Raw genomic sequence first — 26,311 nt, 5'->3', positions numbered from 1 at the left:
ACATGAGGACAAATCTGTGTTAGTGGGATGTAGCTACGCTCAGCACTTTAGAGGTGCAGGGTGTTCATTCACACCTCTGAGGTGAGGCTCTCTGCAGAGCTGGCTGCTGATTGGTCAGTAAAACTTGTACACATATATACAGTACATGTTCATATTTATACAGTAAACACTTTAAGGTAAGCACAGACAATAACTTTATGATTTCATCATAGGCTTTCAAACTCATGACATTCCTCAAACTTGCATTGACACAAATGTGTTATTCTTGGTTCTGACTTGGTTTCTGGATTATTTCTGAGAACTGTGAAATATATTTGCATGCTGTTGTTTGAACTCACCACTTTTCCCTGTTTGCGGGCCAGAATCACTGTGCGGTTGGTCTCCTGCAGCCAGCTGGTGTATCTGGTGGGAAGGTAGTCCAAGCCTCCGTAGATGTCCTGGCTCATAGCCATGATTTCATCGAAGTCCTCCTCAGTGGCCACAGTGAACTGAAGGCCTGCCTGGGACAGGGCCTCTGGGAGCTGGGGCATAGTCAGGCTGGTATCAATCTTCATCTCGAAACAACTGATGAGATACAAAGTGGAGGAGAGATTATCGTGGATTGCATTTATTAAAAGCCTCAAAGCAGGATGCCGTTCTCAACCTGTCAAAGACGACCAATCGAAATAAAACCCATCTGGTAGTAAAGTAGGATCGAATCATTCCCTGAACAGGTCTGAGTCCAGCTGGAGAGAAGGCCTTAACAGAGAAGGTCCTGACAGAGAAGGTCTCAACAGAGAAGGTCCTGACAGAGAAGGTCCTGACAGGTGATCACGGTGCAAACTGACTAAAACATTCTCACCTACTCAACCACCAACACTACTGACCTCATTCAATCATTCATGGTCCCAAAGCAGGGACCAAAGGGGAACTAGACCAACCAGAGGAAAGTACAGGACAGGTCATTTAGATTTAGGATTATTTTTTGGGGTGGGGGGACACCTGAAGGACTCAAAAACAAGACAGAAGTAAAGAAAGCCTGAAAACAAATCACAGATGAGACAGTTCAAAAGTGAGAAGCAGACACAGACAGAAAGATGGATGACAACAGACACAGGAAGTGGAAGACTGGCACCTTTCTTAATCCCTGTGTCTTTTCCAATAAATCCTGTAAATGCACACCCTCACCCTCCTAATCCGTTCACTAATACTCTCTGATACCCTCCACATCACCAACACTGGAGCTTCTCCACCGCCTGGCTGCAGAGTTCACACACGAGATGCACTGGAGAAAACAATCACAGCATGTCGTCAGCATTACTGCTTCCAAAAAAGTCTGGACGCTGTGTTAAATGTAAATAAACACAGAATGCAATGATTTTCAAATCTCATAAACATCTGTTTATATTTGCATTCTACACAGCGTCCCAACTTTTTCGGAAGCAGGGTTGCACATTAGATACTAACTGAGTGTTAGGTACTCAGATGGTGTGGGCTCACAAAATATCGTTATTAATCAGGCAGCAAAGTGTTGTAGGAGCTATCACAATCTAACTGGACATTGAATATTGAATAATGAGCTCCGTCCCAGCGATGGAAGGAGGCAGCTGCATGTAAGAAAACCAAAACAAGTGGCTGCTCTTGTGAGGATTTTTCCATTTAATTAAATCAGGATACAGTGCTGTCACATATGATGCAGTACAAAGTGATCAAATCAAATTAACTTCTGCAAAACAAAACATGCATCATAACATAAAAAGCCACACAAAAAACTCATAATATGATAAGATAGAAGAAAACACCATAAGTATGTGATAACAGCGAGTAATGTACAGGTCGGCTGAGTGTCACAGTTCCCTCCATTCATTTCATCAGAAAACATTCGTTCATGTGTTTCATGTTGGCAGGGAAAAAATATCACTTTGATTAATACTTTGGACAGGGTGTGTGTGTGTGTGTGTGTGTGTGTGTGTGTGTGTGTGTGTGTGTGTGTGTGTGTGTGTGTGTGTGTGTGTGTGTGTGTGTGTGTGTGTGTGTGTGTGTGTGTGTGTGTGTGTGTGTGTGTGTGTGTGTGTGTGTGTGTGTGCAGGTGACCCATCACCCAGAAGGAGAGCAGGAACATGGCACATGTTGACCGATCTGAAGTGAATGTTAGGGGAATGAATAAAAAGGTGCTGCAACACTCCTGTTTTTATGGCTCTGATGACAGTTTGAATGATACTCAGCTCTAACTGTGTGTGACATTACAGAGACGTCAGTACAACGAGAGACTGCGGGTTGTTTCAAACACAGGTCCTGGTCACACCTGAGGCTCAACAGGGATTCAACAAGTCAGACTAAAGCGATGCACCGCAGACCATAAGACCTTCATCCATCTACTGATCTACAACCTCCCTCCACAGAACGGAGCCACAGCCTCGAGGATGAACTGACACATGTTCTGTGTCGCTGCATGAAGGAGCTCCAACATGGAGCGATCTTTAGGACTCATGATGAAGGAGCTCCGGGTCACCGTCACCGCCGGACACGGAGGGTTAATATATCTCTGCTGGTTAATGGATCAGATTCATTAATAGCACATCATGCTGCTGCTGGTGGTTGTGTTCTCCCATACATCTGTCCGGGTCATCCTGACAGGTGGGCTGAAGCTGAGTGGGGTCAAAATCGAGGCCATAACATGAACGTGATGTTACTTGTCCTTCTGTCTTCTGTCCATCAGTAGGGGGATGGGGTCAAAGGTAGAAGATATGACACATATCAAGGCCTCAAAACTCCTGACAAAGAAGGAAGGACTCCAGCACCCAGAGACGGCAGCTCCTGCAGGAGAGATGAAGGAGGTCCGAGTCCTGAACCGAACAGACGGCCAGCTCTCTGAGAGTCCCGCGTTGGAGACGTCCACGGCACACCGAACAGGTGGTTGACCTTCAAGCACCACATCATGTCAGCAGCAGCAGGGACGGACGTACACTCCACAGATTACCCAGCATGCCAAGCAGCTGGAAATCCAGCTGAAGAAACTGTCTAAAGGAACATCTGTGCTCATCTCCCCTAAGAACAAAGAGCAGACACAGGAAGTGAACCTGGAGTCCGGAGCAGTGACAACATGTGACGTCACAGAGGACGAGCAGCTGAAAGACGTGACTGTCAGAGACGTGACGCTGCAGCAGCTTCATATCAATGAATGAGAAGCCAACAAACATTTGACCGTCTGGACACAGCCTGTCAATTTGTCACCCTTCAACTCAACTCATCATTCAACAAGCAGCCAGCAGGAAAACAGCAGGAGGTCCCAGACTGTCGACAGTAAAACCTCCCATCAATCCCATAATGAACACCAAACTCATAACCCTCTGGAAAGGTTTCTCCTGTTCAACAAACTATATTTAAAGCCTTGATTAAAATCATAATTAATTAATCATGCTCCATTTTTAGAACACAAAGTGACCAAACAATGTAAAATTGTTTCTGGCCCCCAGTCCATCATCCGGCCCCCCGTCCATCATCCGTCCATCATCCAGCCCCCGTCTATCATCCGTCCATCTTCCGGCCCCCCCGTCTATCATCCGTCCATCATCCGGCCCCCTGTCCATCATCCGTCTATCATCTGGCCCCCCGTCCATCATCCGTCCATCATCCGGCCCCCCCGTCCATCATCCGTCCATCATCCGGCCCCCTGTCCATCATCCGTCTATCATCTGGCCCCCCGTCCATCATCCGTCCATCATCCGGCCCCCCCGTCCATCATCCGTCCATCATCCGGCCCCCAGTCCATCATCCGTCCATCATCTGGCCCCCCGTCCATCATCCGTCCATCATCCGGCCCCCCGTCCATCATCCGTCCATCATCCGGCCCCCAGTCTGTCATCCCTCCATCATCTTGTCCCCATCATCACCTGTCCATCATCCGGCCCCCAGTCCATTATCCGTCCATCATCCGGCCCCCAGTCCATCATCCCTCCATCATCTTGCCCCCGTCCATCACCTGTCCATCATCCGGCCCCCAGTCCATTATCCGTCCATCATCCGGCCCCCTGTCCATCATCCGTCCATCATGTATATGACCTTTATTTAACCGGGTAAAATCAATTGAGAACCAATTCTCATTTACAATGATGACCTGTCAGCACAGTCCACACAGTGACACAAACAGCACAGATACAAAACAGTTTTACAAACACATGAGGAAAAGGCTAAAGACAACATGGGTAAATGAATAAACACTATGTACCAAAATAAACAATACAATTAATGTGTCCATCATTTGTCCATCATCCGGCCTCCCATCCATCATCTGTCCGTCATCTGTCCATCATCTGTCCGTCATCCGTCCATCATCCGGCCATCACCCGTCCATCATCCGGCCCCCCGTCCATCATCCGGCCCCCCGTCCATCATCCATCCATCATCCGGCCCCCAGTCCATCATCGGGCCCCCTGTCCATCATCCGTCCATCATCCGTCCATCATCCGGCCCCCAGTCCGTCATCCCTCCATCATTTTGTCCCCATCATCACCTGTCCATCATCCGGCCCCCAGTCCATTATCCGTCCATCATCCGGCCCCCTGTCCATCATCCGTCCATCATGTGTCCATCAGTTGTCCATTATCCGGCCTCCCATCCATCATCTGTCCATCATCTGTCCATCATCTGTCCGTCATCTGTCCATCATCCGTCCATCATCCGGCCATCACCTGTCCATCATCCGGCCCCCCGTCCATCATGTGTCCATCATGTGTCCATCATCGGTCCATTATCCGGCCCTGCGATCATCATCCGTCCATCATCTGTCCGTCATCCGTCCATCATCTGGCCCCCCGACCATCATCCGGCCCTCCCGACCATCATCTGTCCATCATCCATCCATCATCCGGCCCCCTGACAATCATCCAGCCCTCCATCTCTCACATCCAACAAGCTGCTTTAAGTCTCTCATCAACTTCTCTACTGGTTGGATTTCACTTTTTTTTTTTTTTTACACATGGGGTCTATTTTTATTGTTCTTATGAACTGTTAGCACTTCACCTCTGTGGCTGAAAGAAAGAAATGAGGCCCAATAAAAGATGGTAAAAATAGATCAATTCATATCCGGACTTGTGCGAGAGGAACAACTGAAGCGTTTGGATGAAATGTGTGTCATGTAGACAGAATGCACTGTTCACAAGGATGCTGAATAAAAATCCTCTGCTTCATCTGTACCACTGACATCTGTGGTGAGCCAACACATTCTTCTGGAACAGGCTGCGGCATCCATTTCTTTTCACTGAACAAAGTGAAACCCCATCAACATAAATACATCTCTGTATAACACATGGATGAAGTTTGGCATTTCTTGTTACATGTGAACACACTGCAGCCATGGGGACACACTCGTATACTGTTTCTGCTCTTCCTTTGTTATTCTGGCTGCACTTGTTCATTATAATCTCCCTTTCATCACCAGTTACTTTGTGCTGAAGCACTGGAGGGGAGTGCTCAGCCTCGGAGGGGAATTATTGGTTTGTAGAGGCTAACACAGAAATGCTAGACATGTTCCAATAAGCTATCAATGGGCCATGTGAGCTGTGAGGGCATTTGCAGTGAAAACACTGTCTGGTCACAGCAGACTCACACACACACACTGTGAACACTGGTATTTTTCCATGGTGCTTTGATGCTCTGAGATGAGCTGTCAGGCTCGGATGGTCCTGCCAATGACAGTGATGTGGTTTTGTTTTTGTGTTTCTGTCCTCCTCTCACGCACTCACTGATTCATTCTTCTCCTTTTCATTCTCATGCTCTTGTTGCTTTCTGTCTTCGGCTGGCGGTGAACTCCAGACAAAATGGAATTTGGCAAGTTTGCAAAGACTGTTGAACCTCCATTGAATGTGCTACTGTGAGCAAATGCCAATATGCTCACTGCAGATCAGTGTCTGATCATTAACTGATGCTCATGCCAGATAATCAGCTCGGAAGTTCTGGTGTGAAAAGACAGCGTGGAAAAAATTGTAACCCAAAGGATGCACACAAATAAGCACACACCATTACCTGACTTTGTTGGTGAGTCAAGTCTCTGAAACTACACAAAGGTAAGCTTTCTGCAATTTGCTTACATGGCAGTAGTCAGGATTATCATCAGTTAATGCTTGTGTTCATAATTTAAAACACACCAAGTTTTCATATTCATATTTTTTTGGGAGGGCTGCATGAAACTACTGCAATAACCAACTACAGCTGCCCTACAACTACAACTTCCAACAACGCTGGGATGCTGTGAAATATTTAATTGAAAATAGACCAAAGACGACATACCAAATGTTAAAACAGATAAATGCTATTGTTTTATGAAAAATATGTCCTCATTATAATTTAATGGCAGCAACATGTCTCTAAGAAGTTGTGACAGGGACAACAAAATACCAGAAAAGTTGTGTAAAGCTAAAAAAAAAAAAAACCTGGTGGAACATCTGGAACAACTAATAAGGTTACCATGGCAACAGATCAGTAACATGATTGGGTATAAAAAGATGATTTCAGAGAAGTAGAGTCTCTCAGCAGTGAAGATGGAGAGAGGTTCACCACTCTGAAAGACTGTGTTGGAAAATAGTGCAACAGTCTAAGAATAATGTTCCTCAACGTAAAACTACAAAGAATTAGTGGATTTCATCGTCTACGGTTCATAATATCATTAAAAGATTCAGAGAATCTGGAGAAATCTCTGAACACAAGGGACAAGGCTGGAAACCAATATTGGATGGTGGTGATCTTCGGGCCCTCAGGCAGCACTGCATTAAAAGCACACTATTCTGGAGTGGAAATCACTGCATGGGCTCAGGAACACTTGTGAAAACCATCGTCTGTGAACACAGTTCATCGCTGCGTCCACAAATGATGTTAAAACTCTCCAAAGAAGAAACCAGATAGAAACATGATCCAGAAACACCGCCGCCTTCTCTGGACCGAGATCATTGAAGATGGACTGAGGTGAAGTGGAAAACTGTCCCGAGGTCTGATGGATCACAATCTGAGATTCTGTTTGGAAATCATGGACGCTGCATCCTCCAGATTAAAGAGGAGAGGGACCATCCAGCTTGTTATCAACTCAGTTCTAAAGCCAGTATATGTGATGGTACAGGGATGCATTCGTGCACATGGCATGGGTAGCTTGAACATCTGGAAGGAAGTGTTAATATATATTAATATATTCAGGTTTTGGAGCAATATATGCTGCCATCCAGACAACGTCTCTTTCAGGGAAGGTCTTGTTTATTTCAGCAGAACAACGTCCAACCACATTCTGCACGTATTCCAACAGCATGGCTCCGTAGGAGAAGAGTCCGCTGATAAACTGGCCTCCTGCAGTCCAGACCTGTCAATCATTGAAAACATCTGGAGCATCAGGACATGAACAATACAACAAAGGAGACCGTGAACTGTTGAGCAGCTGAAATCCTCTATCAGGCAAGAATGGGACCACATTTCACTTTCAAAACTCCAGAAACTGGTCTCCTCAGTTCCCCAACGTTTCCAGAGTGTTGTTAAAAGAAGAGGTGATGCAGCTCAGTGGTGAACATGATCCTGGAACAACTTATAGAGACGTGCTGCTGCATCAGATTCAAAATGAGAAAATATATTTTATAAAACAGTTTCTCAGTTTCAATATAACATGTTGTCTTGGTCTATTTTCAATTAAATATGAGTTTATGTGATTTACAAATCACTGCATTCTGTTTTTATTTACATTTTACACAGCGTCCCAACTCTTTTGGAAACGAGGTTGGATACATGGCAAAAACAAATTTACCAACAATGACCAAAAAGAGTAGCTGATGATTTGCTGATAGTTATCTTTAATCTTTGACTAATGACTGAGTTTTAGAAATGCCTGCATTGTCCACCAAACTGTGAGAAAACTTCAGGAAGTAGCATTTCAAAGAGATTATTAATCTGATGGTTTAACATAAAGAGCAAAATCCAGCATACAATAGGAGGCAGATTGGAAATATATCAAATCCAAATGTGGAACACCTTTTTCATTAACATGTCTCTGCTAAGAAACCAAATTAATTGTATTTGGAGTATGCTGCCAGCTGTGCTCTTTATCCCCCCATTATTAAACACAAAATTGACAGAACCAAGAAAACGAACAGATTTTTGAGCACCTGAATAGTACAAAACTCAAAGGAACACACCATGTCTTCAGTAGAATATCCTGTTGGTCAAGTGATGAGAACATGGACACCAAAATCATCCATGTCTCCTGGGTAGATCCTTGGCTCCAGGGCTTCATGCCAGTAGGTTCCATGTGTACGCAAACACATTAGCATATCACTCTGTTGCACGATAGCAGGCTCCATTTTTCCCACGCAGCCCCGCCTATACATGAAACAAACCATTGACACACAGGCACCAGAAAATGATTAGTTGGTAAATCTGTCAATAATCACTCTGTGCTTGTTGTCCTGAAAATGAAATAACTGTATCTCGACATCGTCACCTACACAGTTGGTTTTGTGGAGGATTAATCATGCTTCAACAAAATGCATGTGTGAAGCATCGTTCCAACACTCCCCTGTGCACCAAGTGATACTCTGCTACTACACTGTGAATAGGCTTTTGTTTAGTTTGGTGTACTTGCACTAACTACATAAAATTACCTGACATTTGATCATTTATGATGTATTTTGCTTGAATTATGAACTGAGGTAATGACCTGGTACCAGAAGAGAGCACACAGCTTACCTACCGCTAATTATTTCAGTATATAACCCAAAACCCAATGATGCAACACACAATGTTAATGACTGGTGTCCCCATTAGGAGCAAAGGATTTGTGTTGGTTTTTGGTAACTTTTCCAAATACTATCCCAAAAACTATCACCTGCATGACCCTATTTAGAAAAAAAAAAAAACTAGTGACTATCACACTAAACTAAATAAAGCCTCTTGGCCCAGCAATCACAAAAAAAAAATCAATGACCTCTAACATCATTGTCCAGGAAGGTTAACCTGTAAAGCGAGATGGACTTCTGCTTTGAATAGAACCCAACTGTTCTAAAGGACAGCCCACTCTTAAGGGTTAGCATGTGACTGTAAATAAAAAGTACAATGCAATATGGATGACACCATATCCACACATTAAATAGTATTACTTATTCAAAACAAGATCAAAGTACACACACACACACACACACACGCACGCACGCACGCACGCACGCACACACACACACACACACACACACACACACACACACACACACACACACAGATTTATCACAGCATTGCATGTTTGGAAATTTCTAACCTGGGAACCCCAACTAGATACCAGAGCTGAATCTGACCTTCCACCAAACCTTTTTAAGAAAACCTAGAGTAGATCAAACAAAATCTGAATTTCACTCAAGTCCCATTAAAATGACCTTTATGTACCATATAACAATCAATATATCCCATGCATAGACAGGCTTGCCAACCAATACTGGGTCTCAATGTGCTGTGGGCAGTTTAACGGGTCAAAGTGTGGAGAGTCCCGGCTGAAATGAAGCCTAATGAACTTACCTAATGAATTAGATTGGGTAAAAATATCATGTAAATGAAACACATACTACGTCTATAAACTTCTCCTTCTGTTACTCACTAATGCTTAGCATGGTTTTAAAAGACACATACTATTGCTCACTCTTACTGACACATTTAGTTTTGACGGAAGGTTGAAAATGTTGATGAGACATATATTGAATTGTTTGATGTCTGAGTTTTGGATGTCCTGCAAACCAATACTTCAGTTCCAAGTGGGTATTCTGAGGACAGTAAGATACCTGTTTCCTGTGATGCCGAAGGTACAGACTGAACACATCCTCATAAAAAAACACCTGCAATGGCTTCGGCAAGTGCAGCTGTAGCAATATATTTGTATGATATTTAGTATTTGGGTCAATGATGAGGGACAAATTCTAGATGACCACCAGTCAAAATTCAAATGCTGTCACCGAGAATTTAAAGGAGGAAAAACATCAAAGTGATGAGCAGCTGAAGACAAAACTGATCTGTATACAGATTTCAAGGTCGGAGAGTTTCAGCTGTTCACTTTATATGATCAACATGTCATTACAATGTTCACATCCTGAAATGTTCCTGATTTTGTTTAGGAGCTGCAGCAGTTCTCCACAGGTGCAGTTCTGCCGGACCGCACCAGAACAGCATTCTGACACCATTTTTCTCCAAGTCAGGAAATAAAATGTTCATACGTTTCTTAATCTGGTATTTAAAGCTGTTGTTGACCAAAGTATGACAAAAATAACATTTAGTCATATTTTCTAAAACTGTCATGATGTTCAATCCAGTTCTATCAGTTCACGTGTAGCCCTCTTATTGGCATCGCAATTGGTTAATCCCCTACAAGGCGCCGCCTTGACACCCTGAGACAGATCTTTTGTAATCGCTGACCAATCAGAAGCCCTGCTGTGGAACCCACACCGCTATAAAGCCGATCCATCAATGATCTACAGCCACTTTATCCTGAACCGAGTCACGGGGGAGCTGGAACCCCTCCCAGCTGACTTTTGGGTGAAGGTGGCCAGACAAAAACAGGCATGCACGCTCACATTCACACCTACGGACAATTTAGAATAACCATTAATTTAGAATAACCATTCATTTGAAAAAACAATAATTTAGAATAACCAATAATTTAGAAAGGGACGTGCTCTCTTGCTGTTTTGATCCACTACTGTTTGCCCTGTTAAAGTTTGCCTACTGCATTACATGTGAATACAAACTGAACTCCTCCTGTATCTGTTTTAAATCAAAAGCCCTCTTTTTAGTAGACAGCATTAGCATCCCAGAAGTCTACTTATGTCTCCCAAAGGATCTCCTCTGCCCATCATGCAGGTTGTGAAAGAGTGAAAGTTAATATTGGTTTGTCTTAACAGGTCCATGGTCACCTCCATACGCTAAACTTTGTGTGGTCTGAGCTGGTTAAACGGCGGAGAAACTGCATTTTTTTAGAATTGTAAAATGACAAGCAGGCATTATGGTTAGAATAAACACGGCTTAATTAAGAAATAAAATCTCCAAATACACCGAAGAGTAATGAAATAGCAGCAGTAACAAGACCGTGTGAATGCAGCTGTACATAGTGGATGATTTGAGAGAAGCTCTGTGTCTTCTTAGTATGACCAAAAGAAGAGTTTCCAAACGGCACCACATTTTGTAGTAAAGTTTGTAGAACTTTAAACTTCCTCCTTTGAGTCATCGGGGGAGAAAAGTAGGAATTTAAAAAAAAAAATCCCCATAATGTTTGGAAATATAAAAGGCTCATGAGAAAGCTTTGATTAAGAGTAGGATGTGATGCTGATAACTACATTATCTCTGTTTACTCACATTTCCTCCCAACTGGTGTTCTGTTCTGGAATCGGACATCATTTATTTCAATAAAAAGGAAAAAGCTCTCCGAGCTAACAAGCTTTCTCGGTGTTTGTTGCTTGTTAGCTCAGTGGCACAGTCTATTCAAAAGACATATTTGTCTCAGTCTTCAAACTATAAGTTCACACTCCAACTACGGAGGGTAAAATCAAAGTTAGAGTACAGCAGAGGTCAACCACCTCATCAGGAGCATTATCTCCATTTGAACTCGTACAGATAGCTTGCTAATGGTCAGCGGTGCCAAAAGATGGGTCAAAGTTCACCAGACTCAAATTGAAGGAGAACGTTTTGAGCAAGTTTATTGTGGTTGTTCCAAAGGGATGAAGTGACATTTAAAATGTCGTCTCCTTGGTCAGAGTGGAGATGGAAGTGCTTCTAACACCATTCTTTGGCCATGCTAATGAAGTAGCAACGTGTCCAACCAAACACGATATAAAAGACTGAAAAACAGTTTGTGTTGAAAAGTTTTAATTTCTAGAGAGTACGAAATAGACTGAAATATAAAGTGCATGTATTTGTAGTGTCTGTCTGTTTCCAGGGATTTAATGCTCGTTGTTTTCACAGAGCATCGTGTCTATGTCAGCCAGGTGTCACAGAGTCTTTGGTCTTAGCTGGATCTGTCTCACCAACGACGGCCAAGAGTTTCTCCTGGAAATAAACAAACGTGTGTTATCCTCTCAATTTGGACATTTGTGTGTAATTCAACTACTAAATGAAAGGAAAACAGTTTATTGATGTTGGCTTTACCTTTAAGAAGTGAACCGTCATCAGAAGAGGTATCATCCACTCCATGAAGGTGTTACTTTCTCCAACACTCAATGAACCACTTCAGCTAATGTGCCTGATGGTTGAAGACGACCACCTGCACACTGAGGCTGCGGTCATGAATAATGTGTTCTCTGAGGCCGTGTGCATTATTCACAGATGGCTCGTATAGGCTTACCAGTCGCTGCAAAGCTGCATTCGCCTGATTAGCTTTAGACATCCTTAGTCTCCAAACAACTGTGAAGCTGTCAGTCATTTCAAATGTTTTGTCATTAAATAAGATGAAGCTTCAAATTTGATGTGACTTAGACAGCATAGTCTTCATACTGCGGTATCTGTCAGCATGTCTTCAAAAATCTACAGTCAACTGAACAGTTCTGGTTTCTGCAGTCAGTGTGACACTAGTGGTCTCGGACACACACGTCATTACACAACCGACAAAAACATCACAAAAACAATAACAGGTGCACAACGTGAGCAGCGGGTTTCACATGTAAGAAAGAGTTAGTAATAAATCTGAAGCTGAAGACATCGGTTCTTACTGAGCATGTACATCTTCATATTAATATAATATAAAATTATATATTAAAATATAACACATTATAATAAATTATAATATAATATATAATAATATGATATAATATAAATGTAAATATAATATAACATAATGTAACTGGCGACCTGTCCAGGGTGTACCTGGCCTTCACCCAAAGTGAGCTGGGCTAGGCTCCTCCCCCTCCAGATAATAAAGTCTAATAAAATGATATAACAGAGTTACACAACAAGATTTACATCAGTGTGGAGCTCCAGCCAGCAGTCTGTTACCTCAGCAGAGAGACTGGAAACAGGTCCAGTTCTGGTTCTGGTTCTGTCCACAGATAAAACACGTCCACTGACTACATCACCGACAGATGACGGTCACTGTGTCCCCCTCATGTTGTGTCTCGACTCCCCATCGATGAGCACGCCTGAGATGCTCGAGGCCGTTTCTTTTCTATTGGACTTCACCTTCGTCACATGACGGTCCAACAGAACCGTGGTGCCCTCAGACATACAAACACTGTGCCTCAGGTTGAGGGAAATAAATATGAGGGTAGGTTTTAGAAAAGATTAACGTTTGAGTTCAAATGAATTACATAAGTTCTGTTACATTATGTAAGTTTAATGTTACGTAACTTCACTTTAATTGCTTTTTGCTTTGTCATGAACTGGAACAGCGACCTGCGTTGGATGCATCCGTCACATGACTTCTTTATTGGTCTCAAACACGCTGACTCAGTTTCAGAGGGAGAACATGTTGCTGTACAAACACATGACCTCTACTAACTCATCAGATACAAAGTGAGGCTGATCAGGATTTTCACACAAACTCTGACTAACAAGTCCAGAACTTATAAATATCAATATTGGCCATAAATCAGTGCCCCAAGGATTTCAGTCAATTGTATGTAAATAATTGTTTGCAGTAAAATTACAGGAAATAGCAAAAATTGCAGGTCAAAGAAATCAATTTAGATTTGGTTTAACTACTATCTCATGAAGAGTCATGTAATTAAATGATATGATAATCACTGTACATTACATAAAAATCTGGAAATATTTCAGTTCTTGTCTTTTTTTCAGAAATTTCTGAAACATGAGGCTCAAAGTTACAAAAATATTCCTGAATTATAAAAGTGGTGTAACTTTGAATCTGAGACTGTAAAATAGAAAACAACAAGAGCTTTAAATACTTGATATCACAGGAATTGAAACCATCAGACAGCTGAATGAACGATCAGACGGTTGGTCCACTGATTCTCATCGTTAGACCACATTTCCCAGAAACCCCCTCACTTCCTGTTTTGCCAGTGGTTTGCTGTGATGAAGAGCTGCTGAATGTAAATGAGGAGTTCTTTTTGTTAAGAAAGTTTTGCTTGGAAAGACAAGTTTCGACTGATGAACTTTATTCTGGAGAAATTGTAGATGTTTTTCTAAATTGAAAGCTGCTGCAAATATTTTTGAGATGAATTGAGTTTGTGTTCTTTATTTTGTTGGAGAGATTGTGTTTCCTTGGAGGGACTGACCGGTGTCCAGACTTACTACTGGGGGGCACAAATCTTTTTTTTTTTTTTCTTCTTTTTTTTAAACCCCGTAATTTCCTAAAGCTGTAGTTTTTATCAGATGTAAACCAAAAAGGAGGGGACACAGCTCACACAGGTCAAACTTCCAATGAACATCTATCCATGTTGGTAGTAAAAATACTGAATCCCATCAGTCCTGGAGTTTAAATGTAGAGTTTCATCATTAGACAGTGTTTCCTCCTCCACTGCTGAGTCAGCACCATATTAAACTCATGTTGAAGCACACGCTAACAACACGCAGCGTATCAGCATCACACGTGTTTCACAAAGAAGATTTTTTTTCTTCCTGTTGTTTCAGAAATCCTCTTAAACACACTGAATGCTTCTGAATGCTGCTGTAAAATGTGTGTGTGTATGGGGGGGAGGGGAGTCAAGGAGAGGAGGGGATGGTGTGGGGGAGGGGAGGGGAGGGATTACAGCCAGGGACAGCTGTAGGTGTAATAAATATGATGCAGTTGAGGGACAGCAGCGGGCACACACACACACACACACACACACACACACACACACACACACACACACACACACACACACACACACACACACACACACACACACACACACACACACACACACACACAGCCCTATCAGCTGACAATAAAATACCTCCTGCTCTCCTTCTCTTCACCTTTTACTCCTTTTTACTCCTTTACTTCCTTCTATTTTAGAAATAACCTCCTCCTCATCTCCTCCTCCTTTTCCTCCTCCTCCTCCTCTGCTCTCACCAGCCTCTCTACCATCCCCCTCTTTCTGCATCTCTCCTCCTCTCCTAAATCTGTGACTCCTCCTCTGCCCTCTCGTCCTCCTCCACTGGAGCCCCCTCTGCACTGCAGCACCTACACGCTCATTAATCTCCAGCTCCTTTAGTGCGGCACACAATGTGTGTGTGTGTGTGTGTGTGTGTGTGTGTGTGTGTGTGTGTGTGTGTGTGTGTGTGTGTGTGTGTGTGTGTGTGTGTGTGTGTGTGTGTGTGTGTGTGTGTGTGTGTGTGTGTGTGTGTGAGATAATTAAGGAGACCCTGAGAGGTCCCACAGAAGGCAGATTTACCATCCATGTTCCTCTAAAGGTCAACGTCATGTAAACTCATTTCACTGCTTCACATTAAAACATCTTTCATCAGAAACTTAACATCGTCCTCTCTGTCCCTCTCTGTCCTCTCTGTCCTCTGTACCCTCTGTCCTCTCTGTCCGCTCTGTCCTACTGTGTCCTCTCTGTCCCTCTCTGTTCTCTCTGTCCACTCTGTCCCTCTCTGTCCTCTCTGTCCCTCTCTGTCCGCTCTGTCCTCACTATGTCCTCTCTGTCCCCTCTGTCCTCTCTGTCCTCACCATGTCCTCCTCTCCAGCTGTTATCGTTTTTCCCGTTGAGACTCTGAGTTCACCGTCATGACGTCCGGGGACATCAGCAGGAAGTCTGTCCCTGTAGAGACGGTGGGAGACACGTTCGACTCACTATAACTAACCCACAATGCTTCACTCTCTTTGAGAGCTGGCTGGACAACACAGGGACATGTCTGTCCTCAGAAACATCCACCTCCGACTGACATCATCAAATCCTCACATACTCAACGTCCTCCAACAAAAACGATCACAACAGACACATTCAACTTCTTGATGTGTTAAATCTGTTGTTAAAAGTTTCCTCGTGTTCAGTAGAACATCTGAATGAAGGAGACACAACAAGGACCAAATTGCTGGAGACACAACAGGGACCAAACAGCTGGAGGAGACACAATAAGGACCAAACAGCTGGAGGACACACAACAGGGACCAAACAGCTGGAGGACACACAACAGGGACCAAACAGCTGGAGGAGACACAACAGGGACCAAACAGCTGGAGGAGACACAATAAGGACCAAACAGCTGGAGGAGACACAACAAGGACCAAACAGCTGGAGGACACACAACAGGGACCAAACAGCTGGAGGACACACCACAGGGACCAAACAGCTGGAGGACACACAACGGGGACCAAACAGCTGGAGGAGACACGACAAGGACCAAACAGCTGGAGGAGACACAACAAGGACCAAACAGCTGGAGGAGACACAACAAGGACCAAATAGCTGAAACTGTGTTTCTTCTGCACACATCAGCTGACTGACAGCTTCAAACGTTTAAACATCTTCCTGAGAAACTGAGAAACTCCAACTCTCTACACACGTCCTCACATCCAGTGTGTCTCTCAACACACGTCCTGTCTCCGGGACAGACGCTGCCCTGTGAGTCAACGAGGACAGAGGAGGATGTCCATGTTGTTCTTTCCTCCATGATTAATACAATAAAGATTCCACTCTTTCACTTCCAAATACCAAACTGTCAGAAGACATCAGATCACATGTGAAGTGTCTTTCGGCCTCCAGAAGCCGGAGCAGCGGTCCTCACAACACGCACACACGCACACGTATGTAATACTACATATATGTTCATACATATATGTTCATACATATATGTAACAGTAGGAGTATTATGAAGGTTGATATTAACATCTGTTTTAATGACAGTTACCTTTGAGCTTTTGACCCTTTTTGTGCTTTGTTTTGATTTCAGCTGCAGACGTTTGGAGGCCGAAGCTAAAGGAAGCATGAACGCTGGATTTAAAGGGAGCCGAGGTTATTAACACGTTATATATTCTTATTATTAACTTATGTTAATCTGATTATTAACACGTGTTATATATTCTGATTATTAACACGTTATATATTCTGATTATTAACACGGTATATATTTTGATTATTAACACGTGTTTTATATTCTGATTATTAACACGAGTTATATATTCTGATTATTAACACGTGTTATATATTCTGATTAGTAACACGTATATTCTGATTATTAACACATGTTATATATTCTGATTATTAACACGTTACATATTCTGATTACTAACACGTTATATATTCTGATTATTAACACGTGTTATATATTCTGATTATTAACACGTGTTATATATTCTGATTAGTGACACGTACATTCTGATTATTAACACATGTTATATATTCTGATTATTAACACATGTTCTATATTCTGATTATTAACACATGTTATATATTCTGATTATTAACACGTTACATATTCTGATTACTAACACGTTATATATTCTGATTATTAACACGATTCTATTCTGATTATTAACACGTGTTATATATTCTGATTATTAACACATGTTATATATTCTGATTATTAACACATGTTCTATATTCTGATTATTAACACGTTATATATTCTGATTATTAACACCTGTTATATATTCTGATGACTAACACATTATATATTCTGATTATTAACACGTTATATATTCAGATTATTAACACGTTATATATTCAGATTATTAACACGTGTTTTATAGTCTGATTATTAACTCGTGTTATATATTCTGAATATTAACACATTATATATTCTGATTATTAACACCTGTTATATATTCTGAATATTAACACGTTATATATTCTGATTATTAACACCTGTTATATATTCTGATTATTAACACATTTTTATTCTGATTACTAACACGTTATATATTCTGATTACTAACACGTTATATATTCTGATTATTAACACGTGTTTTATAGTCTGATTATTAACTCGTGTTATATATTCTGAATATTAACACATTATATATTCTGATTATTAACACATTATATATTCTGATTACTAACACGTTATATATTATGATTATTAACACGTGTTTTATAGTCTGATTATTAACTCGTGTTATATATTCTGATCATTAACACGTTTCTATTCTGATTATTAACACCTGTTATATATACTTATTATTAACTCGTGTCATATAATCTGATTATTAATACGTTATATATTCTGATTACTAACACGTTATATATTCTGATTATTAACACGTTTCTATTCTGATTATTAACACGTGTTATATATGCTGATTATTAACACGTGTTATATATTCTGATTATTAACACGTTATATATTCTGATTATTAACATGTGTTTTATAGTCTGATTATTAACTTGTGTTATATATTCTGATTATTAACATGTGTTATATATTCTGATTATTAACACGTGTTTTATAGTCTGATTATTAACTCGTGTTATATATTCTGATTATTAACACGTTTATATTCCGATTATCAACTTGTGTCATATATTCTGATTATTAACACGTTATATATTCTTATTATTAACACGTGTTTTATATTCTGATTATTAACTCGTGTTATATATTCTGATTATTAACACCCGTTATATATTCTGATTATTAACACGTGTTATATATTCTGATTATTAACACGTCATATATTCTGATTATTAACACGTGTTATGTATTCTTATTGTGAACACAAACAACGGTCCATAATCTTTCCCTCCACTCAGCAGACTGAGTGTGTCCCGTCCTGTCCGGGCTGAAGGTTATCTGGAGACCAGATGGTTCACCAAATGGACAGTTTCCACATGCCTAATCAAATCAAGGGAGGGGAAACTTTCCCAGAATGCAATGCAACTGACGAATGGCTAAAATGTGCACCGATGTAAATATTTTCATAATTTGTAAAAATGTAGAGTCGAGTATTACAGTGTGTTTAATTCTGCAGGAGGACGAGCTGACAGGATGAAGCAGATGGACCTCTATACAACTGCACAACGACTACACGTCTACACAATGACTACACAATGTCTACACAACGACTACACGACTACACAACATCTACACAACGACTACACAACGTCTACACAACGACTACACAACGTCTACAGAATGACTACACAACAACTACACAATGTCTACACAACGACTACACAACGTCTACACAATGTCTACACAGCGACTACACAATGTCTACACAACGACTGTACCACGTCTACACAACATCTACACAACGACTACACAATGTCTACACAACGACTACACAACGTCTACACAACTACACGACTACACGTCTACACAACGTCTACACAACGTCTACACAATGTCTACACGACTACACAACGTCTACACGACTACACGACGTCTACACAATGACTGCACCAGGTCTACACAATGACTACACAACATCTACACAACAACTACACAACGTCTACACAATGTCTACACAACGTCTATACAACGACTACACGTTTACACAACGTCTACACGACTACATGTCTACACGACTACACGACATCTACACAACGTCTACACAACGACTACACAACGACTACACAATGTCTACACGACTACACAACATCTACACAACGACTACACAACGTCTACACAGCGTCTACAGAATGACTACACAACAACTACACAATGTCTACACAATGACTACACAACGTCTACACAATGTCTACACGACTACACAATGTCTACACAGCGACTACACAATGTCTACACAACGACTGTACCACGTCTACACAACATCTCCACAACGACTACACAATGTCTACACAATGACTACACAACGTCTACACAATGACTACACAACGTCTACACAACGACTGCACCACGTCTACACGTCTACACAATGACTACACAACATCTACACAACGACTACACAACGTCTACACAATGTCTACACAACGTCTATACAACGACTACATGACTACACAACATCTACACAACGACTACACGTTTACACAACGTCTACACGACTACACGACTACATGACATCTACACAACGTCTACACAACGACTACACAACGACTACACAATGTCTACACGACTGCACAACATCTACACAACGACTACACAATGTCTACACAACAACTACACAACTACACAACGACTACGCAACGTCTGCACATCTACACAATGTCTACACAACATCTACACAACGACTACACGTTTACACAACGTCTACACGACAACACGACTACACGTCTACACGACTACACGACATCTACACAACGTCTACACAACGACTACACAACATCTACACAACGACTACACAACGTCTACACAACGTCTACACGACTACACAATGACTACACGTCTACACAACAACTACATGATTAAACGACATCTGCACAACGACTGCACCACGTCTACACAACGTCTACACAACGTCTACACAACTACACAATGTCTACATGACTACACAACATCTACACGACTACACAACGTCTACACAGCGTCTTACACAACGACTATACAACGTCTACACAACGACTACACAACGCCTACACGTCTACACAACGACTACGCAACGTCTACACAACTACACAACGTCTACACAGTGTAGACTATACAACGTCTTCACGTCTACACAACGTCTACACAACGAATACACAACGTCTACATGACTACACGTTTACAGTGTAGACTACACATCTACACAACGAGTACACAACGGCTACACAACGTCTGCACAACGTTTACACAACGTCTACACGTCTACACAACGTCTACACAACGACTACACAACGTCTACACAACGTCTGCACAACAACTACACAACGTCTACACAACATCTACACAACTACACAACATCTACACAACGACAACACGACTACACAACGACTACACAACTACACAACGTCTGCACAACATCTACACGTCTACACAATGTCTACACAACGTCTGCACAACGACTACACAACATCTACATAACGACTACACGACTACACAATGTCTACACAACGGCTACACGACTACACAATGTCTACACAACGTCTACACAATGACTACACAACATTTACACGTCTACACAACGACTACACGACTACACAATGTCTACACAACGGCTACACGACTACACAATGTCTACACAACGTCTACACAATGACTACACAACATTTACACGTCTACACAACGACTACACAACTACACATCTACACAACGACTACACAACGTCTACACAACGTCTACACGACTACACAACATCTACACAACGACTACACAACGTCTAGACAACGTCTACACAATGTCTATACAAAGTCTACACGACTACACAACGTCTACACAACGTTTACACAATGTCTACACAATGTCTACACAACATCTACATAACTACACAACGACTACACAACGTTTACACGACTACACAACGTCTACACAACAACTACACGTCTACAGAACGTCTACACAACGTCTACACAACATCTACACGACTACAGAATGAATACACAACGTCTACACGACTACACAACGTCTACACAACGTCTGCATAACAACTATACGACTACACAACGTCTACACAACATCTACACAATGTCTACACAACGTCTACACGACTACACGACTACACAACATCTACACAATGTCTACACAACGTCTACACAACGTCTACACGACTACACAACATTTACACAATGACTACACAACGTCTACACAACGTCTACACAATGTCTACACGACTACACAATGAATACACGACTGCACAACTACACGCCTACGTGACCACACAATGTTTACACAACGACTCCACAACTACACAACATCTACACGACTACACAACGTCTACACAACGAATACACAACGACTACACAATGAATACACAACGACCACACAACGTCTACACAATGTCGACACAACGACTACACAATGACTACACAACATCTACACAACGACATCATCTTCCTCATCATTTTCATCCTCATCCTCACCTCATCTCATTAAACAGATGATGGAGGAGGTCAGAGTCAACTGTCGACCAGAACAAAGCATTCTTACAGTTATAATGTTTTTGTTCATTTATCAGTATTCAAAAAATGACCAAATCCATCAGTTTGTGATGTCACAGCTACAAGGTGTTGCTTCCAGCTCCTCTGTTTCATCATTATTATCAAATATCTTGCATGTTGGGAGCTTTTCAGTGCAGATACTTTATATCCAGGATGATGAATCAATGAACAGTAATATAAAAATAATAACAACTCAAGTAACCAATACTTTGTTTTGATTAATAATAAACTCTGAGAGGTAGAAAGTTTCCTGCTGACTGTTTGAATCAGGATAACCTGGATAACCTGGAAAACCTGGAGAACCCGGAGAACCTGGACAACCTGGACAACCTGGAGAACCCGGAGAACCTGGAGAACCCAGAGAACCTGGACAACCTGGAGAACCCGGAGAACCTGGAGAACCAGGAAAACCTGGAAAACCTGGAGAACCTGGACAACTTGTCTTCAATAGAACACTCAGTCTGAGTTTAACGTTGCCAGGAGCTGACACAGATATCAAGAAGCTGATCGTTCAACACAAAACAAAGTTCACGTCAAAATAAAACAGAATGAAACGCGTTCTCAGCGTCTCACGTGACCACAGACTGCTGCTGTGTTTGACATCATGTAAACATCACATGTTTGGAGCGTGTTTCCCATTGTGATGGGACAATAATCTGCAGCTCATCTTCATCTTCATCCAATCAGACTGTTCAACACTCACAGGTTTTCAATGTTTATTAATGTTCAATGTTCATCAATACAGTCTCAGCTGTGAGCTGCAGCTCTGAAGGTCCGTACTGTCTGAGAGGAGGAGCAGGAGGAGCAGGAGGACCAGGAGGCATCCTCATCATCCTCATCCTCACCATCCTCATCATCCTCATCGTCACCTGCTGCCATAATTTTAATTTACAGACAGAAGGTTTTATCTAATCATGATCTAATAAATATCTCATAGATATCTAATAATAAACAGGACCATCAGATCCTGATGAGAGCAGCTCTGACTTCTACTCTTCGGCCTCTTCACACATTCAGAGCTCCATCAGTGTGTTCTTTACCAGAGCAGCTGATCGGAGGATGAAGAGGAACGTAACGACCTTATCGGTACCGAGCATCAGCTGCTCAACTCGGAGCTGGACCGGAGCTCACACACCGACATTACAACGCTGTCAACTTGTGTCGTCATCAGTGATTCAACTGTCACCGGCAGGAAACGAGATGAAGAGGAGCCCAATAATCCGACAAGGTCACCACACAGAGGCCCGCTGGATGTGTTACGTAAGAAGCAGCGGAAATTAACATCAGACAATACTATCCATCGATACGTCACAATAAGCAGCGGGCCTACCGAGCCCCGCGGAGCCCCGCACGCTCCCCGCAGCCCGCACAGGGATGTTCGAGGCTCCGCTCTACCTACAGGACAGCCCGGGTCTCTATCTACCGGCAGCCGCTCTGCAGCTCTTACCGCGGACGATGACCGGAGGTGTCCTCGGTGTCGGCGGGCGGAGGAGGCAGGATGCTCGACGGGACCACGGCTGATGCACGAGCTGCACTGTTCCGGTGATGAATGAAAGACGGACAGATCGGCTCTGTCGGCGAGCCACTGGAGACTCAACACGAACCACAAGCCCCGCCCCTCCCAGTTCCTACGTCAGCCTCCATACTGGAGTCACTGGAGCGGCTCAGCATCACCGCAGCCCTCCCCCTCCGCTATCTGTGTGTGTGCGTGTGTGTGTGACAGAGGGATGACAGCGACGTGCAGAGACTTCTAAGAAGGATGTTGGGAGGTTTTTATTCTCCTGAATGATCAGATCTGCTGACTCAGACCGAAGACCGATGATGTGAAGCTCTACAGGACGTTTTAACATCAGTGTTTGTTTATTTGTTTGAATCCGTCCTGAACTGGTCTCGGTGCAGCAGAACATCAGCATTATTGACCTGTAAATATCTTTTTTCACTGATACACATCTGATAACTTTGTTTACAAATTCATAGCATTAATAAATGTTATGAAAGAAATGGAGCAAATCTTTAGATTTTTTTTTCAGTCTCGAAGACTCAAAGTAAATAAAAAACAAATTTAGTATTTTCCAATAACAATGGTGTCAATAATCTGACCTTAGTTATGCTGTTATAGGCCAAGGCTGCTGGGGGACCTCGTTACATGCTGAGCTTCTTTTCTTTCCTCCTACTCTTTAACTGACTCATACCTCACCATCTTTTTCTCTCCCATAGTTTCTTCTTATTATCTGTTGTCTCCATTCAGTTCCTTCACTCATGTAGTTTCTGTTCTTTCTTTTCCAGATGTCCCGTCATGGAGCTGCATGTCTCTGCTCTGTGATTGTCGTCTCCACCAACAGTTCTTCTCTTCTATCTCTATGCTGTCCTTTTCTCTCTCTGCTCTCCTCTCACCCCAGCCGGTCGAGGCAGATGGCTGCCCACCTCTGATTCTGGTTCTGTTAACAGATGCTCCGCCCACCTCTGATCCTGGTTCTGTTAACAGATGCTCCGCCCACCTCTGATCCTGGTTCTGTGGAGGTTTCTCCCTGTTAAAGGGAGTTTTTCTTCCCTCTGTTGGAGGTTTTTCTCCCTTAAAGAGGAGTTTTTTCCCTCCTAGTTTATGTGGGAATTGTTGAATTGTCGGTTTCTCTGTATAATATTGTAAAGTTCTGCTGTAAGGACTTTGATGTGTTAAGTGCCATGAAATAACCTGTGTTGTGATTTGGTGCTATATAAATAAAGTTGAATTGAAATTAATTGACACTTTGTAACAGACCTGGTTGTCATGGCAGCAGGGGTCTCCTTCAGCAGGATGATGCACCCTGACATTCTGCAAACCCTCTCCAGGAACAGTTTGAGGGACACAAAGTGTTCAAAGTGTCGACTCCGCCTCCTAATTCACCAGATCTCAGTCTGATTGGGATGTTGGAAGAACAAGTCGGATTCATGGAGGCTTCCAGGACCTGTCTGCTGCTGCCTGATACTACAGGACACCTGTACAGGTCCTGTAGAGCTGTTCTGATGGGACAAACTAGACCTTCATGATATCAGGTTGGCTCTGATGTCTCAGTGTTGATGTAATGTGTTGGTGTGGATGTTATTCTGCTCTGCAGATCGGCCGGTTTAGAAGAACCAGGATGTCAGTAGGATGATGCTCAGGCAGATTTATGGTATATTCAGCATAATGTTTGTTGTGTTATTGTATTCAACCAAGAAATAAAGAAATATGAATTATTTTAGTTCATTAGACAGCAGCAGTGTGAGGAAGGTTCATGTTGGAACATCAGATCTGACAGAAGATCAGTGTGGAGCGACTTACTTGAGTCTGAAGTGATGATAAACTTCACAAACATTACAATTACAGAACACTTAGTTCAGCAGTAGTAATATAAAATTTCTTTACCATTGTTAGGTAATGAGTTTTGATTCTATTTAGAATTGATAGAAATGTAAAACAGACCAGCTGTTGACCTCTGACCCCGTGAGTCCCTCCACCTGTTGCTGATCTCAACAGAAAGTAACAACTGTTCAATCAGAGCTCCTGTTTCTCCTCCGAGGGTCCCACCTCCTTTAAACATTTATAAATTTAACACAGATTGAATAGAAATGTAGAGTATCAGAGTAGAAACACATTGACCGTGATACAGTTGTAGTTTGTACAGGAGGAGACACTCTGGGATGCATTTAGTGCTCCTTCATTGTAAAGGTTGATGGCCAAAGCAAGGTGACTCTGCATCATCCTGTTCAGATTCATTGTTGCTTGCAGATTGTGCGTATGTGTGAGAGTCCTGCACAGTCTGTTTGGTGAAATGAACGTCAGAGGAAATGATGTTGTGTTTCAAAATGCTGCAAATCTGATGAAAGATGTTTTCATGGTGCAGAAATTAAGCAGCGAACAGAGTTTAGATCACGCAGACCTTTACACACACACACACACACACACACAGATATTCTGTTGTGTGTGTGTGTCCATGTGTTGGATCGATGTCTGTCCACACAGCTGAGAGGACAACATTGATTAAAGTAGTCATTTAGTTCATTAGTGCTTCCTGTGTTCCACCACAGGCTGCTGTGACCTGCTGGCTCACTGATACACTGTAAAGTGAATCACGCTGACGTCATGTCTGTTTATTTATCTGCTCTATGAGAGAAATGGAAATCTACAAATGTTAAAGACTCATGTAGAAAATGAAACATATTGTCTGCCGTGTTTGAGATATTTAAAAAAGTTATTTGAGACTGAAGTTGAACATAAGCAGAGAAAAACTGAACTAGTCAGACTTATGATGTGATGAAGACACACATGAACAAGTTGCCATCTCATCATTATTAATCTAAACATGGACTAACGATGGTGGTCTGAAAGAGGTGACACACCTGATCCGTCCCTCAGGAGGGACATCAGGACTCCAGGAAAATGTGAAACTTTA

General features: G+C 42.2%; 1 protein-coding gene across 2 annotated transcripts in view; it reads right to left on the bottom strand.

Annotated features, from left to right (window-relative positions):
- nat16 (N-acetyltransferase 16) overlaps positions 1-23,581 on the bottom strand; it is a 33,536-nt gene extending 9,955 nt beyond the window's left edge. Inside the window, exons 1-3 of one of the 2 annotated variants that reach the window (XM_069724679.1) lie at positions 23,347-23,581; positions 8,148-8,331; positions 339-564 (exon numbers count right to left, since the gene is read on the bottom strand). In XM_069724679.1, the coding sequence (XP_069580780.1) occupies positions 339-564; positions 8,148-8,260 (339 nt within the window). In that variant the 5' untranslated portion in view covers positions 8,261-8,331; positions 23,347-23,581. The remainder of the gene's footprint in view (positions 1-338; positions 565-8,147; positions 8,332-23,346) is intronic. The other variant, XM_069724680.1, reaches the window with a different exon arrangement.
- Between the last annotated feature and the right edge of the window lie 2,730 nt (positions 23,582-26,311).

Source organism: Brachyistius frenatus, unplaced genomic scaffold (assembly GCF_029030835.1).
Source record: "Brachyistius frenatus isolate BFR_SWC_R1_liver_20210118 unplaced genomic scaffold, ASM2903083v1 Contig_391, whole genome shotgun sequence".
In the NCBI taxonomy this organism is placed as follows: domain Eukaryota; kingdom Metazoa; phylum Chordata; class Actinopteri; family Embiotocidae; genus Brachyistius; species Brachyistius frenatus.
The sequence above is the reverse complement of the archived record's forward strand: the minus strand, read 5'-3'. Positions and strand labels throughout refer to the sequence as shown.